We start from the raw sequence: 16,544 nt of genomic DNA, 5'->3' as shown, positions 1-16,544 counted from the left end.
CACACATGCTGGACAGACAGAGCGACGCTCACCCACAGATCCAATCCACACACTCGACTCCACAAACACTTACATGAAGCTGACGATGAGGAGGATGGTGGATATGCCGTTGTGCCCGCCGCCACGCGATCGCTCCCCCAGCTTCATAAACTGAGAGCCTAAAGGACACAACAGTGAACACTTTGTTACTGAATCAATTAGAAATCAGTGAGGTTGTGTTGGACGGCTGGAAAACCGAACACAACCACCAGAGGGCGTTACTGCACAGAGGCGGGACTCGCTGGTTGCGTCTGTATCCGGGCGGACTTACCGGCTTCTCTCGTGTCCCTCTCCTCTCCCACTCCTCTGTCCCCTCGGTCTCCACCACCCGCTCCTCCTCCTTCCCTCTCTCGCTCCCTCTCGCCCTGCCGCCGCGAGCACGTGCGTTTCCTGCGGCGCAAGCCGGGCGGGGTCTTGGCGGCGTCGGTGCCCACCGCTTCGCCTGTGGTCATCACGGTAACCTCAGTCTGCAGGAGTGTCTCCAGCTTGCACACCTCGCTCTCTGCGTGAGAGATTTAAAACCCAGAATGGAAGACCGGAGGGAAAATACCTCGCTCCATGAGGTGTCACAACACGCCCCGAGTCCGGCCAAGTTCAAATTTGATGCAGTTTCAAGAACGTTATCCAAAATAAAAACTATATTTGAAACCTTGGAAAGTGGGACTGGCAGCCCCCGTGTCTGTTTTGTGACTTTCTTTAAACAGAAATGAACTTAATGGCTCCGGTTTGTCTTTTACATAAAGTATCAGCGCACACGCAGACGTCCAGGCGATCTCTTTAAAAGCTCCGGAGACGACCGCGACCAGACACGTACAGAAAAATGTGTACGTCTGCCTGATTACAGGCCGGAGCTTGTGACGGCGTGACAGAATGTAAGCTCTGATATCTGATATGCTCTCTGTCAGCGCCCATGTCTTGTTTATCTGTGGACAGCGTGAGGCCCACCTAAACATCCACTACACTCAGCGCACAAGCAGAAAATGAGTTATCATAATATCATTACAGGGATATTATGTTCTCTCAATCAGCTTCTAATGATTCACGTAATTTAATTCCCCATCAACAGTTTCATTCTCCATATTAAGACCTTTATAGTTATTAACAGAGCTGCAGGAGGAGCTTGGTTCAGGTTTGGTTCTAGTGAAGCTTCCTCATCAGTTCAGCTTCTTTAGAAAATGTAAATATTTAAATTCAAAACCATAAAACCTGAAAGAACATTTTGTTTTAGAGTCACTGCAGGAGTCTCCTCCCCTTTTCCTCAAGCTCCGCCCCCGTCCCTGTCAGTGCCACGTCTCCCAACCAGCCGTCCCACTGTCATCTCACAAAACTTCCCTTTCTCTCTTCCTGCCATCCTTCTGTCACAAATCACTCCTGACGCTCATCTCCACCCACTCCACCCACTCCACCCTCTTCGTCACAGCTTCTACCTTCAACATCTCTGCTCCTTGCATCATCTTCACACTTTTTAAAGCAAGAAGTTAGATTTTTTTTTCCTTTTTCTTTATTTAAATTAGACTTAAGAATATTAATTGACTGCTCGTGGTCTCTTTGCAGTACCATCACAGGCCCCCAGGGGGCTGCGTGGACGCAGGTAAACAAGGCCTATATGAAATGGATTACCTAAAGATTTGTTGACATTTGAGACATCTGAATATAAATTTAATGCACTTTGCTCTAAATATAAGCTCACCGTGTTCAGTGTGGTGCAGTGTGAGACAACAGAAGCAAACTATCAAACGTTGTCAGCTCTCAAAGTTTTCTCTGTTCAAAGAACCTGAAGTTGTAGATAAACGGCTCGCGGCCACATTGCAAACCACATCAATCCTCCATCTCTCTGATCTGCAGCAGGAAGCATCCTTTTTTCTTTTAAATTAAGCATTTCCTGTTTGTTTCTCTCAGCGGCTCGGCTGCCCTGACTCACCCATGTGTTTGTAGTACTCTTCGATGCCGCTCCAGGTGTTTTTTTCGATCAGCGCCTTCACCAGGCTCCACGGCTGCTTCCTGTAGCAGATGTCTGAGGAAACTCTGCCAGAGGAGACGCAAAGGAACTTTTAAAGCATGCGCAACATTTTTAAGCATCATTTTTATTCTCTGGAAAGAAAAGCTCTTTAGTTGAACCTGCGCTGCATCACTTTGGTCTTAATCGGGACTTTTCTCAGCTCGTAACTACACACAGGGCCTCTTACATTTTCTACAGTCTGATCTGATAATTCAAACTCAAACTTCCGTTTGTATAAGAGCATTTCACAAAATTAGCAAGCTAGCGTGTTTCAATCTACCAAAGAACTGCATCAAGTTCAGAGAATTACGCAAGTACAACTATGACTAAAGAGTCGAGCTCTGAATCGGGAGGATATTAAAAATCAAAAATAGGGGCGATTTTGATACCGTTTTCAGGTTAAACGACAAAGTGTGGCTTTGTGTATGTGTTTTAAAGTACAAACCTACCCCACATGGTGAAATGATTCAATATTTCACCCAGAATGCTTTTTTTTTAAAGAGCATTGGCAGAAAATGGACGAAACATGCAGGTACCCACGCATGTTCCTGTTACTCTACGTCACAGACGTCAGACTTCGATGTATGCCAGAATATTAATGCTTGAAGTTGGTTATGAATGATCCAAAGAGCATATTTAATGTGAATGCTCTCCAGGTGGGATCTTTGACACAATTTCTTGGGAAAGACATCTGTCAAAACAACCGACATCTCATATTTAGGTTCATGTAATCAGACAGAAAGCGACGACCAGGAGGAATATTTACAGCCTAAAGCAGAATGAACTTGGCTGCATTTGGGCTTGAGATGAAGATAACTGGGAACAGGAGAGCCACCGCTCTTACTTCAGCTAAGCTGTCTTCAGGCCATGTGCATAACGGTCTATTGAGAAACTACCGTCTGCTGCTTTTGGTGGAAAATGCTGAAAAATGCTCTTCAGTCTGGGAATGCTACAGTCAAGACTTCAGACATGTGGAGTGCCATTTCTATCACAGTCATGCTCACAGGCTGAGCAGAAATTAAACAAAATATTATTATTTGATTAAAAATTAAAATGTGTACTAAGACTAAACTAAACCCAAGTTTCTTTGGTGTTTGGTGAAAACAGCTGGCCTGACGAGGCTTCGGTCCGTCTGCGTTTTCAGACTTTTGGAGGTTTTCTGAGTCCGTTAAGCTTTTTCACTGCTTTTAATCATTAAAGTGGACCTCGCGCTTCACCGTGTGTGCTGGTGGTGCCTCTTTGAGCTCTTTAACGGATTATCTGACTGACAGCATTCGACACCAGTGGGTGATGATGTCACGGTGGCTTCACCCATGGGCTGCAAACTCCGTCCTGTGGTTCATTTTAGCCGTGCTAAGCAGCGTCTCTGGTACGTCAGCTGCTTATTACTCCAACAGCATTTTCATAATAAGGACTGATTCGAGCACTGGAAGCTAACAGAATATTAGCCTGTAGCCACTTATGCAATCATGACTTCTTCTACTGCTCGTCTGCTGTCGTGTTTGTCGACCTGCTCAGCTCATGTTGTCGTGTTTGGATGTCCTCATTTATCAGGGACGGACAGACGGCGTAGAGCTCTGTTGAAATCTTATTTCCTTTAATAACTGCTTTTATTTTATTTTTTTAAACTGGATATTCTGCGACTTGCCCGTTGCTTTTAGAGCAATGGAAGTTATGAATTTACAAAGTGAAGTGTACTCGATTGGATTATTATCTAATCATGAACGTTATCAGTCACAGTATCATCAAGTAAAGCAGCGCCGAGTCCAACAGTGTTTTCAGTAAGGAGCCCGTCTGATAGAGTGCAGGCTGCTGCATAAATAAACTCGAGTGTTTTTTCAGTTCTTCCTTTGTTCGCTCGGCCGTGGCTCTAAGTGACACCGTGTGAGCGTGAAGAGTAAGCCGGGCGACCTCCACGAGCGCACAAACCTGAGTCGGCTCTTGTGTTTGTTGATGGAGGTGAGGCAGTATCTGTGGACGGTGTAGAAGTAGTCCTGGTATGGGATGCCTGAGGTGATGACCTCCGAGTCCACCACGTAGCACTCGCCCCGGGCGCTGCTTTTCTGCAGCGTCTGTAAGCAGGCAGAAGGTGGAGTTTTAGTGCAATGCAGGATCCATGTTTTTCACTCCACGTAGAAACTACAGGCAGGAAGTGAATCCAACAGAGCCCCACCCCAAAAACCCCCAAAAAACCTAAACATCACAGTTGTATGTCAAAACCTTTCTGAGTCAGTGCTTCATGTTAAACATGCAAAACCACAAAACAACACTAGTAATCATGGTGGCTGCATCGTTATACGCACTCTGTGGTTCCCTCTGAGGCCCCACTCTGATTTATCAGCAAATCTATCTTGCTCTTCTCTAGCTAGCTGCGGTTTGTTGACTAATGCTGCTGCAAGTTTCCCATGTTTGATGCAATACCTGCATCAAACATGCTACAGAGCTAGCAATCCAAACTGCTCTCTCACAGTAGTTAAACTGTCAGTTATTATGCTCCGTAAATATAATAATCACACCATCATCATCATCATCAGTGATAATATTGAAGCTTCCTTTGTGCTCGTATTACACGGTCATGTGGAAAATAAAGACTCTGCAGTGAAAAACTTCTTCTTTGAGGTTTGTGAGCCGCTGTGTGCAGCTCTCCTCGGGTCCTGCCACAGTGCTGCTTCTCTGCTAAGGATCATTGTCCTGTTGCATGGCTCATATCTGACTGCAGAACATTTGAACATACAGTGCTGACAGTTGCTACAAGGTGTTGGTTTTTGGCTTTAAACATCTCCAGTTTGGCCTCATCTATCCAAACATTGCTCCAAACTGTCAAAACCTCTGCAGATGGTCAGTGAATCGAGTGCACCAGCAGCACCTGGCTGCTCTTTATCCTCCTCGTTCCACTCGCACAGGTTCTCAAAAAAGAGGATTTTTTTATATTAAACACGTCTAAATGTGTTCAAGTGATGGGTCAACAGCTCAGAATGCTACAAATGCTAATGTGTCCGACAGAACACGTCTCCAAATTCAACTAAAAAGTTAAACTGACTCAAAATTATTGAAGCGTAATAACAGAGTACTAACATCTTCTCTCACATCTCAAATTAGAGCTAGTTGAAGCATCAATACAAAATAAAACCTCCCCTCCAGTTTCTACACAATGAAGCTAGAAACGTTCATCCTGACGACTGACCTGCGTCTCCACCACAGGGGCGGTCTTGGGCCCGAGGGGGTTGTTGAGGGCGATGGTGTAGCTGAGCACACGGCTGGTGTTCCCACTGCTGCTGTCCTGCTGCCATTCACCCACCGACAGGTCTGAAGGGGAGGGAGAACAAAAGTAACGAGAGGGCCCGAGAGACTCGGTGAAAATGGGAGAGCAACAAAAAAGAGAACACGCGAAGCTCCGAATTTATGAATGAAAAGGAAAGAGTGCGAGAGCGAGGAGAGAGAGTCAATGCACGCTCCTTTACACAAAGAAAGAAAGGAAGAAAGAAAGGAAGGCCCCAGTTAGAGCTACAGAATGTCCCTGAGCGAGCTGGGCCTCCAACCAGCAGCCTCACAGCTTCACTTTCATCTCAGCTTCACAGAGAAACACTAAAATATACAACAAATGAAAGCAAAGGCAACTCTGAGTGCCAGTTTATCAAACATTATAATTTTACAACTGTTTATAACGTGCATAGTTCATATTTCTGTGTAGTTTTCATATTTATATCCTGTACACAGCCTGTACATACTTATAGTTATACCTTCATACCCTGTACATTGTAACATACCCATAATATAATATATCTGTGGATGGATGCAAACTGCATTTCGTTGCCTTGTACCTGTAACATGTGCAATGACAACAAAGTTGAATTCTCTTCTATTCTTCTATCTAGTCTATTCTAAACAGGAAAAGTGACGCAGCACAAAGAAGAGGAGCAGGTTTTTCAGCAGCTCATCAGTGGGACACAGGGTGAGCTTCAGCAGCGTCACAACAGTAATCACATCCCCAAAATCAGATTTCCAGGGGAATTTGTTTTATTTTCATTTCAAACACCGGAGCTACAAAAATGGACGCTGGCAGATCAGGTATCAGCAAACTGAGAATAAGAGTGGATGAACTTATTTTCAAACCTTAACTGTTAGTGTCTCAACAGGAAAAACTCGCTCTGTCACACTAACTTCCTGCAACAAGTTCACACAAGCACTGTGGAGGTTAGTGAAGTTAACTGTGGGCAACATTAGAGCATGACATCATCCAGCAAAGCTACACGGTTAACAGCAGGAGAAGGGACTCAGAGTATGGCTAAGCTATTGATTTAGTGATTAAAACGTGGGCTTCAAACTACAATTAAAACACGACAGCCGAGATGAAACCGTGTGTCTGCATGACTGCGGCAGATTCAGCCCAGTTCACCTTTATCTATTTATTTAGTTTAAAAAAAAGAAGAAGTAATTAAACATCATGGAAATCCACCGAAATGAAACGAGTGAGTCATCAGGCCTGACTCTCAGGAGTGTTTTAACCTACCGGTGAAGTGTCGCTGGGAGAAGAGGTGCTGGATGAAGTGCGTGTCAGCAGAGAAGAGCAGGTCATGCAGTTTGTCCACGCTCATGCGGACCGCCGTGTTGATGAGCAGCCGCCCGCTAAGGTCAGCGCAGAACGCTTCCACCTCACCTGCAGGGCCAAAGAAAAGTTTGTTTTGATGTTTCTACAAAGTATTTGCCTCCACCACGGAGGTTTGCTTTGTTCATGAGCAGGCGCGTCACAGTGTCACTAACGGCAGAGCTCGACCAAACACGGCTAACTTTGGGTTACATGTGTTTTTACATCTTTGCATCTTTATAGGACAGTTTTTGGATGTTCTCAATAAGTAATCCGACTACTCTGAACACTCATCTTTATGTTTTTCCCATTATTGTTAGTTCACAGAGCGAGGGTATCAATATGACCATCTCAGGCACATAAGCCACACCCACCTGCTGTTAAACCTGTTAATGAGCGACAGCCAATCGCAAAAATATTAGCTTAAACTCACAGTAAGGCCCAGTGTAAGTATAACAAGGATTATTTTGAACAGTGAATCATGCAAAGCCACTCTAGCCGAGTCCAAGAACAAACAAATGTGAAGCCAAGAGTCAGCAGGAGAGGTGTAGAGTAAACGTCTACAGCACCATATAACACGCTCAGCTTGGAGGTGATTGTAGATGCGTCAGCTGATCGGGGAACCGTTTCGGTTTGGTTCAGGTCAGATTTAACTGAAGTGAGACAAAGTACAGCATGTTCATGTTTACAAAACCTGCATTCACTGCTGACGTGCAGCGGAGCAAAGAGTTATTGTCCTGAGATCAGGAGGGCAGGAAACCACTTTAATATCATTTGTTACCAACATAAAGGTACCTCTGAGTCTTATTGAAGCTCTAAGATGTTATCAGAATTAGTTTTTAGATGAAATTTATGCCGACCGACAGATTCAAATTAAATCTCTTTTCTTGTGGTCTCTTTGCCCAAATGACACTCACTCTCTTCCTGTGTGTCAGACGAGTTGCTGGGGTCTGTGGGCAGGTCCTCATCGTTGGTGATGTCCAATGACGAGAGGTTTCCCAGACTGGCAGTTGGTGGGGGCAGCATGTGATTGGCTGACTCGGACAGGCTGTCTCCGCCTTCTTCCAGAGTCTGATGCAGAGGAGGCGGGGGAGAGAGAAAGAGCACATGGGAGGGCAGTTAGTGAGGGGTCTGAGGGAGATCACCCCATTGTCATATGACTTGAGAGGCCTCACAGCGAGGCTGGCCTCGTGCTGATGTGGCCTCGGCAGGCATACCACTGTAGCCATCCAATTAATGTGAAACCGGCACAGAGTTGACACAGCGCTGCATTTATTCACTCTGTCAGCGTCGAGATAACGGCTGCAGAGAAACAACCGCAGCAGCAGCTTTTGGCTGATTGGACACAGAGACGAATGCAGACTACACAAATATTTCCCATCAATTCCTTCTTGCCTGGAGGCCACGTTATTATTTTCCTCCTGAATGTGCTCATAAATGTAGATGTAATCCTTTGAATCGACTAATTATTTGCTTTTTTTATTTTTAAATTGCTATAATAGAAAATAGAAATTCTCACATCTATTGGGAACCATCCCCATCATGTTTACTCCCCTCTAGCCTGTTATTTGTATAGCACCTTCATGCCGGTGGGCGGAGTTCAAAATGCTTACAGAGGAGCAGAGAACAAGAGCAAACGTAATAAAACTTAAAATCAAGTATTCAAGTTATTGAAAACAAAGATAGATAACAGTAGATAAAATAAGCACAATACAAAATAAAACTGCTCAATGATGGATGCCAATTAATAAGACAGAAACCCAGCAGGTTAAACCGCAATAATCCGGTCCTGTTAATCGTTTTTTAGATCCTGGATCCAGTTACATAAGTGTGTCTGATTGGATTTGCTCATTAATTAGAACAAATAATCGTAATGAATCAAACGTGGGAATAAAAGGGCCCAAAACTGTGTGATCAAGCGTTGGCAGTGCAATTTAAATAAGCTGCTTTTAGCTTCAGGCATGTTTCATCAAATACAGATTCAAAAGATTCAGTTTCAACATGCAGAGCAAAGGTCAGCTGGCTCTGCTTCCCAGCCCTCCAGGTATAACAAACAGACAGCCACGTCCTGCATATTAAATAGTCTGAATGTGAAGAACACTCACAAAAGAGGCAGCAGCAGAGGCCGGGGTGGAGGCGGAGAAAGAGGCGTTGGTGGTGGTGGTGGATGGCAGCGAGCTGTGTGAGCTGGGCGGGCTGGGTTCGAGGGGCTCGGAGCCGAGCCTGCTTCCCGACAAGGAGGGCACCTCCACGGGCAGACAGGAGGCAGAGGAGGGCGGAGAGGATCCGCTGAGGCTGGCAGCTGAAGGAGGACTGCTTAAACTGCATGGCACCAGCGGAGGTGGAGAGCTGCCCGCGGAGGGAACGGATACTGAGCTCAGGTCCAACAGGTCTGTGACCGACCCCGACTCCTCTCCCGGCCTGGAGAACAGGGCAACAGGAACGTCGCAGCGAGGGAAAGGGAAAAACATCTGTTAGAGAACCCAGAGTCTTCTTGTTTGCTTAAAAAGATGGAAAAGTGACCCCTAAAGCTACATGTATGTTTAAATGATCGCTAATAAGCTTGTCTGTCATGCCTTCTTCTGTTTAAGCATTTAACCACAATAAAATGACTATTATAGCTTCTGTCACTGCCAATTAACTATAGATGTAACAAATAAGTTTAAATCTCACTGACAGGGACGCATATTGTGTCTTTTTCATTAGAGAGTCAACTTATCGTTGACGTGCAGAACTTTACCCAACAATAAAAATGTGACACGAGGAAAAAATAAAAGCAGGTTTTCAGCTTTAACATGGTTAAGACTCAAATAACTCGCACATCTATAACTAGAGGTGGTTACATATAGACACTCACAGCAGGCCGTTCATGTGTTCAGCGGTGGGGGAGACGTAGTCGTCGTCTTCGCTGGTGAGGCCCAGCTCAGTGCCGTAGCACTGGTGCACGATGTGCCACAGCTCTTTGGGGGACAGAGACTGCAGAAAATACAGACATTTAATCATGCACGTTCCTGCGCGGTTCACTCTGCAGCTCTTTGTCTTGTCAAACTGCAAGTGTAGAAACAGCAGCTGCAGGCAATAGGATTTGTGTGACAGCCAAAATCCATCTGTGTGCGTGCATTAGTCTGGGATGTTCACTGTGCAACAGAGTGTGGGACTTTTTATTGATTCTCAATGAGCCTTGAATCAAAATCAATTGTGCAAACATGTTGGACACTTTACGACTCCGTCTGAGGCGACGGTAAATATAGTGCCATGCGGCCCATTCAGAGCACAGCTGCTGTTTTACTGAAAAACACCACAGTTATTATAAATGAACACACCGGTGCTCACCTCAGGGGGAAATGACAATAAAGAAAAACCACTTTTATCCCACCTTGCTGTAACATTTTTGTGTTTTATCAGTTTTAGTTGTGTGAGCAGCGTGCAGTGTTTTATTTTTCCATCTGGTTCATGCTGCAAATATCGAGATGAAATCTTAAACTAAAGTTAAAAACAAGATGTGTGAACACCTGTACACGCCGCAGGCCTGTAAATCTCTAAAAGCAGAAGCCTCTGCATCTTCTGCCCAGAGGAGCGTAAATAAAAGCAAACTGTTCAAGTTAAGACCAGGATGTCAACACTGCTGAAAGGTCAAAGTGGAATCAAGTGTTGATTCACTAAAAGGGAGCCAACAGTAGTCAGCATTACAAAACAGTGACATTCAGCCCAACTTTTATTGCCACTGCAGGGAACAGACACTGGCATGTTGGCAACTCAGCCGACAGCATTGAAAACCGTTGTTAATGAAGGATGTCAATGAAACTAAATGGCTCAAATTATTTACACACTTTCTTAGTTTATCTTAAACCGCTGGAAGGAAAAAATAATCTTTTTTTTTTTCAAAATTTAATAAACTTGGAGCTAATTCAAAGCATGAAAGCCCAATATCCTGCTGAATGCTGATCGGTCTGTTAAGGATTTATTACAGGAATTGTTTCCGAACAATAACTAGATGCTGTGAGTGCAGCTACACCACAACAGAAACATGTATGCACAATAAGCAGCTGGCTGTGGTGGAAGCAGCTGCATTCTTGTCGTGAAGTGGTTTATGTGACATCCTTAATATTTTGTTTCAGAGGGCCGTTCATTCTCGATCATCTCGTGAACGCAGAGGTCCAAACTAAACTAAAAGATTAGTTTGGTTTTTTCCAGGGAAAGAGTAATCAGCCATTATTTTCTCTACCATGTGAGATAATAGTAAGCTGTGTTTCTGCACAGACCCTCAGAGCAGAAAAGTCAGCAGATAACAGTAATTGAAACTGCTCTCTCAGCCCTGTATTTACGACCACGCTTCCTGACACCCTGCTCTACTCTGACATGATAACTACTAGCAGCACAAACCAGCAGGAGGGTGGGAGCGGAGGCTGTACCTTGTCCAGCAGTGCGTTCTGCCACAGGCGGAAAATCATCATGTAGCTGCGATCTCTTGCGCCAAAAGATGTGAAGAAATGCTGAGAGGGTGATTATCAACGCAACAGGAAGGAGGGGAGGAAGAAAAGGAGGGAGAGAGAACAAAAATGTGAGAACAGGTTTGACGGACGGTTTCCCCCCGTTTGCCTCGTCACGGCCGGTGAAGATCGAGCCGAGTCAGCTCGTTTCATAACGCTTCTCTAACAGATTGAAGTGAACCGTTTCAACAGCTGACACTATCAACGGTTAAACCGCAGAATGTCCTCGTAAATCAAAGCGTCTCTTTTATTATTCGTCTTTGACTCTCACCTTCTCGTTGTCAGTGCTGATCTGGATGGCATTTGGGATGAGCTTGGCAGTCTTCTCCTTGGTCATAGAGGTAACGTCCTTCAGCAGGATGGTGATCTGAACCAACAAGCAGAGGAGAAAGCTTTACAGCGTGCAACGCTCTTATCTCGCAGAGGCCATCTTTATTGATCTGCAAACTTCACTCTTATCAGACTGCAGGTGTGACATTAATTAGTTTGCAGAAGGTGTGCGCCAGTGTACACAGTGTAGCTTACAGTGGTTTCCCAGCGGAAGATGTTGCTGTAGAAACACAGCCAATTCTCTGACAGATAAAGGCGTCCCTGAAGCAGAATATCCTTCTGCAGAGCGCAGGAGTAGTCTGAGAAAAGACAGACGGAAATAAATGTCAAAAACAGCCATCGCTGCCACAGATCAACGTCAGACAGGTTGTAAACACCACTTGGCTCTTAGCAGTGGGGCTGGTGGGCAGAGAAAAATGACTGAAACTCTTACAGAGAGTCTACGGCATCATTATGGCATCAGCCTGCGGTCCAGCAGGAGCGATGATGCAGCAAACAAGACTCACAAGCCCTTTTCCATTCCACGGGTCACCACAGTTTTCACGGTTCTCCCATTAGGTACCGGGTCCTGTGACCTTTAGTATCTGCTCGCCCGGGATTCCAAGCGAGCGGGTACTAAATTATGACATCATCAGATTGCATGCCACCGATTGGCTGGCCAGTAGCATCACTCGATGAGTCATGAGAGCATCTCAGCAACGAGGGAGATGGTTTCAAAACCAACGCAGTGGTCCCAGAGCCAGACGAAAAGCCACAGACTGAGCAGCAGGTATACTGTTGCCTCGACGTCCACCTTTTTGCGGGACACACGTTGCTATGACAACAAACACATGTTAGGTAGTACTGGTTTGCAGGGGAAACCCAGTCGATCGAAGTAAACACTAATGGAAAAAGGGGCTAAAGCGTCCAGACTGACACCTGGGAAACACTTGTAGAGCATCAGTGACGAACTGCTGTTCCTGTCTGTCATGCTGTTGGTCGTTAGAGAAGATCCAAGTCATACAACAAAGAAGTTCTTTGTAGTGAAGCGAAAGCGAGTTTCACTTCGCAGCCTACGTCTTTGCTTCTCACACGGAGCTTTTTGATCCTTGATGGTTTAATCGCAGCCTTCCTCTTTGTGGTGAACTAATGTCACTTCCTTTCTGCTCAAGCAGACCTTTCAACCAACTGGCATTCAACCTACAAAAAGGGCTTTAACTGTCGCTGCTATGTGCTGCTGGCTTTTGCAGGCCTGCATTCGAGAGCGTCTCCGTGTGTTGAATCTACTAAATCTGCATAGTTCTCCTCTCAGAGCCAAAAAGAAACCAGTGTGGAACCACAGATGGCGTTTCTCAAGCACCTGTGTGCTGTTGGCACACAGGAATAACATTTGTGATTTTCAATAGATTCGACGTCTGCTGTTCATCTGGGTATGTTAGTGGGGGCAACGTTTACTCCACCTCCCCACCCAGCCGCCTCTTTCAGCTCTTGTCCCTATTCTGATGCCCAAAACCACCTCAACCCGAGCAGCAGCTCTAAGCTGAGCACCATGAACCTGTTGCAACTGCAAACCATTCCTTGTACTGTACATCTTAGAGTCACACGTCCTTAAATCTTCTATCCTCCCTTTCCTTATGACCTTCCCATTCCTATGCACTAGGAATCATTTTAACCTCTCAGAAAGTGGACTATTCACGGCCGGCGTGGCCGATTATAAAATCCTGGTGCGCTGGTGGTACTGCACACTTTGTCACATGCTTCACTCACCCACTATAAGTCGCTCTGAGTCAGGAAGTTTCTTGAAGATTTTACGAAAATCTTCGTTCCGCTGTTTGTACGTGGGGCTGAGAACCTGTGAGTGACGACAGGAAAGAAAAAACAGAACATGTTATTCTACCTCACAACCATCCTAGCAGTAAACATCTCGGGTAACACTTGCATTTGTTTAATCAAGAAGAAGAAAAAACACATTTTTAAATATCACACTAAACCAATCATTTTACTGTCAACCAGTTTCATCTACTGGAAGTAAAAGCTGAAAAAAGCCGTTAAAGAAGAAGAGGGCGTGTACTTACGTTGTACCAGCTCTGCATTTTCTGCAAAGAAAAAAAGGAAAACATTTAGTACTCAAAGAAAATCAGTCACAGCAGAAACAGAACATTTTGACTCCGTTTTATGCAACGCTGAGGTTGTGCAGCTTTAAAGGGATGTCCAAACTTTCACCACTTCCCTATTTTAAAAAAAGGTAATTGTCACTGTGCAGCTGCAACAAACCGTCTTGGCTGCAACAGGCTGCTGCCTTCAAAGCGACGAGCCTGCAGCGAGTACGAGGTGAACCCAGAGCCTTCGGGTTACGTGTGCCGTTAGGTAAATTTACTCAGGGCAAACACGCTAACGTTTTACAGTCTCCTGAAAGAACGAGTCAACACTGGAAGAGCTGACACGGCTGAAGTGAGAGCTGCTAAAAATAAACATTTACTTTCACTTATTGTATTGTGTGAATTCACTGAAGACTCAAGACCGTTTTTATTGACATTACGTAACACAAGCGTGTTCAATCAACGTCTGGCAAACACAGAGTTAATATTTAAGTGACCGGATTGAAGCAGAACCGTTTCCTAACTGGTTACTAAACGCTGCGTCGGATCAAATTTTACAGAGTCATGAAGACGCCCGTTTGAATCTCTGATGAGCACCACGAGACTTCTGCAGCACTTTGGAATTTCTGCTTTGATTGCTTATGAAATGCGGTCAGATCTTTATCCAAATCAAAGTTACACAAACGCAATCGGACTAACATAACACACAATCAGTTGTACGTTTTATGACCTTACTGAACACACTGACTCACAATGCAGCAATGCAGGCTAAGACAGCAACCTCTACAGTTTAGTAACTTGTACAAGCTCCTTTTCAGCAACACCTCCATCGGGCATTTCCTGTCTCTTCTCAGTGAAGTAATTCTGGAGTTTTGTGTATTAGAAAAAGAAAAATAATTTCCATGCATCGCTGCCCTCCTCCACACTGGACTCACTTCTCCACACACTTCTTGGACTACATAACACTCTCCTCTCACTTCCAGTACTTGCACTATTCTGTATTACACTGTTTGAGTCCATCTATGTACCACTGTATTTATTTATTCTCATTGTTTTCTACTCTTATTCCATTTCTATTCAAGTACAAAACTGTTGTACTCATCCTTAGTTTATCTTAGTTTCTGTATAGTTGAATCTTTGCTTTTACAGTTTGCAGCTTTGATCCAGGAGGACGATATTTCGTCTGACTGTATACTTGAGTGTATGATGTTGTGTTGATAATAAAACTTGACTAACTGTCAGCTTCTGGGATACAATCCTGAAGGATAGTCGGCTTCTTCCACTAAAGCACCATGTCACAGAGGAAGTGATAGCCAAGCAGCTTGGAAATCATCCAATTAACATTTTTGATTGAGGTCCAGAAAACGTCTTAAATCTTAATCTGATTGAGAACCTATGATCAGTCAAATTTCAAAATTTCAGGGGCCCATAATGCAAAAAATTTCACTTTCACAGTACTGAAGGTATGCCACACTGCTAATGCTGCTAGCCTGAAATCAAAGCAGGCCTGCAGCTATGAGACGAGTGACGGTGATGGAGCAGCAGTGCTAGCACCAGCAGGCTGTTCTCATTTCTCTAACTTGTGCCCCCTCGTCTCCTCTGTCCTCCTGCCTCTGACCGTGTCAGTACATCATGAGGAAGCACGCCTCAGTTCCTAAAATGTATCTGGAGAACGGGGGATTAGACGGAGGTTAATCCTTTGTTGGATGTGTTTTTTCCTGCAGCATAAATGAGGCGTGGCACATAGCTGGATATATACACTGTGATCGCAGGGTGCATGAGCCGATGAAACTTTCTGCCCGTCGCCGCTTGTGTGCGTTTTGTTTTTTTAATGTATCGACGTTTTGTACCATGTTGCAAGCTTAATTAAAAGTAGTCGTAAATACAAAACATGCCAGGAGCATGTCATAGGCATGAAACACAGCTGTAGCTGGGCTATAACTAAACCTGTGAGCAAGTCTCATTTTGTTAAATGCCTGCCGTCTCTCCCCATCTCTTCCCAGCTGTGGATAAATTCTACATACAGTTAAAACTACTGGATGCTTCCTGATGGCACGTGGTGAGGATGAATGGTCCTTTTATGTTCAGGATGCTAGCAGCTCATTGAACTGTCTGTCCCTCATAAAACCTTTGGGGAGCTGGACTCTAGAAGACTTGAATGATTACTTTTTATTCTAAAAAACAGCCAAAGAAAGTTGGTTCTCGTTATATATGTATGTTTATTTTGCTGTTATTTGACGTGAAACTATGTGTCTTTAGAAATGCTGTTGCATCCTCCATCTCCTCCAGGTGTGAAATATGCCGTGACAGTGCTGTTGGTCACAACTGCTTATCTTTAGGAAACTTTGGTAAATGGTAAATGGCCTGTATTTATATAGCGCTTTACTAGTCCCTAAGGACCCCAAAGCGCTTTACATATCCAGTCATCCACACATTCACACACTGGTGATGGTAGCTACATTGTAGCCACCCTGGGGCGCACTGACAGAGGCGCCCCAGGGTTCCTGTAAGGCTTCCTGTTTAAACAAAGGCGTCAGATTCAGTTTCATTATGGGCCCCACTGCAAACAATGATAATCAAGTTAAGGGCTAGACGTATAATTTAATAACATATTTAATTTAGTCACAAACTAATGTCTCATTTAGCATTTTCACACGCTTGAATATGACAACGTTTATCAAAACATTTTTTTTTATCATGTAGTTTATCTCTAACACACAGAGCAGCTGTTTGCCATGAAAGTAAAACTCAGAAACTCAGTGCTGTAGCGTCACGTCTCCTTCAGCTCAGCTCTGAAGCCTCCCTGACTACAACTCCTCGTCTTTGCTGCCGTTTGGCTCGTTGAAAACAGAAAAGGTGTCACGGCAGATGGACACCCGGCTCTCTCGCTGCATTCATTAAAGACGTGGGCGACCTCCCACGTCTAACACTTTCATTTAAACTGTCTACTTTCAGCACCAACTTTCCTTCTTGTTGCATTCTGTTCTGTAGTTTCTCAGCTGGCAGGTACGTGCCTGTCTGTT

The 16,544-nt window shown here is 44.6% G+C and overlaps 1 protein-coding gene across 4 annotated transcripts in view; it reads right to left on the bottom strand.

The window, feature by feature from the left end:
• Nucleotides 1-16,544, bottom strand: part of gramd1a (GRAM domain containing 1A) — a 42,487-nt gene that overhangs the window by 3,750 nt on the left and 22,193 nt on the right. For 3 of the 4 annotated variants that reach the window (XM_085423942.1, XM_085423941.1, XM_085423943.1), the window contains exons 3-16: nt 13,498-13,518; nt 13,190-13,274; nt 11,639-11,742; nt 11,385-11,480; nt 11,036-11,116; nt 9,481-9,599; nt 8,729-9,044; nt 7,541-7,694; nt 6,549-6,695; nt 5,223-5,344; nt 3,968-4,110; nt 1,961-2,064; nt 311-541; nt 74-158 (exon numbers count right to left, since the gene is read on the bottom strand). In XM_085423942.1, coding sequence (XP_085280068.1) covers nt 74-158; nt 311-541; nt 1,961-2,064; nt 3,968-4,110; nt 5,223-5,344; nt 6,549-6,695; nt 7,541-7,694; nt 8,729-9,044; nt 9,481-9,599; nt 11,036-11,116; nt 11,385-11,480; nt 11,639-11,742; nt 13,190-13,274; nt 13,498-13,518 — 1,808 coding nt within the window. Of the gene's footprint in view, nt 1-73; nt 159-310; nt 542-1,960; nt 2,065-3,967; nt 4,111-5,222; nt 5,345-6,548; nt 6,696-7,192; nt 7,277-7,540; nt 7,695-8,728; nt 9,045-9,480; nt 9,600-11,035; nt 11,117-11,384; nt 11,481-11,638; nt 11,743-13,189; nt 13,275-13,497; nt 13,519-16,544 lie in introns of all 4 variants that reach the window. The other variant, XM_085423944.1, reaches the window with a different exon arrangement.

This window comes from Rhamphochromis longiceps, linkage group LG11 (assembly GCF_057381845.1).
Source record: "Rhamphochromis longiceps isolate RC_006_pf linkage group LG11, R_longiceps_female_GT1.1, whole genome shotgun sequence".
NCBI lineage: Eukaryota > Metazoa > Chordata > Actinopteri > Cichliformes > Cichlidae > Rhamphochromis > Rhamphochromis longiceps.
The sequence above is the reverse complement of the archived record's forward strand: the minus strand, read 5'-3'. Positions and strand labels throughout refer to the sequence as shown.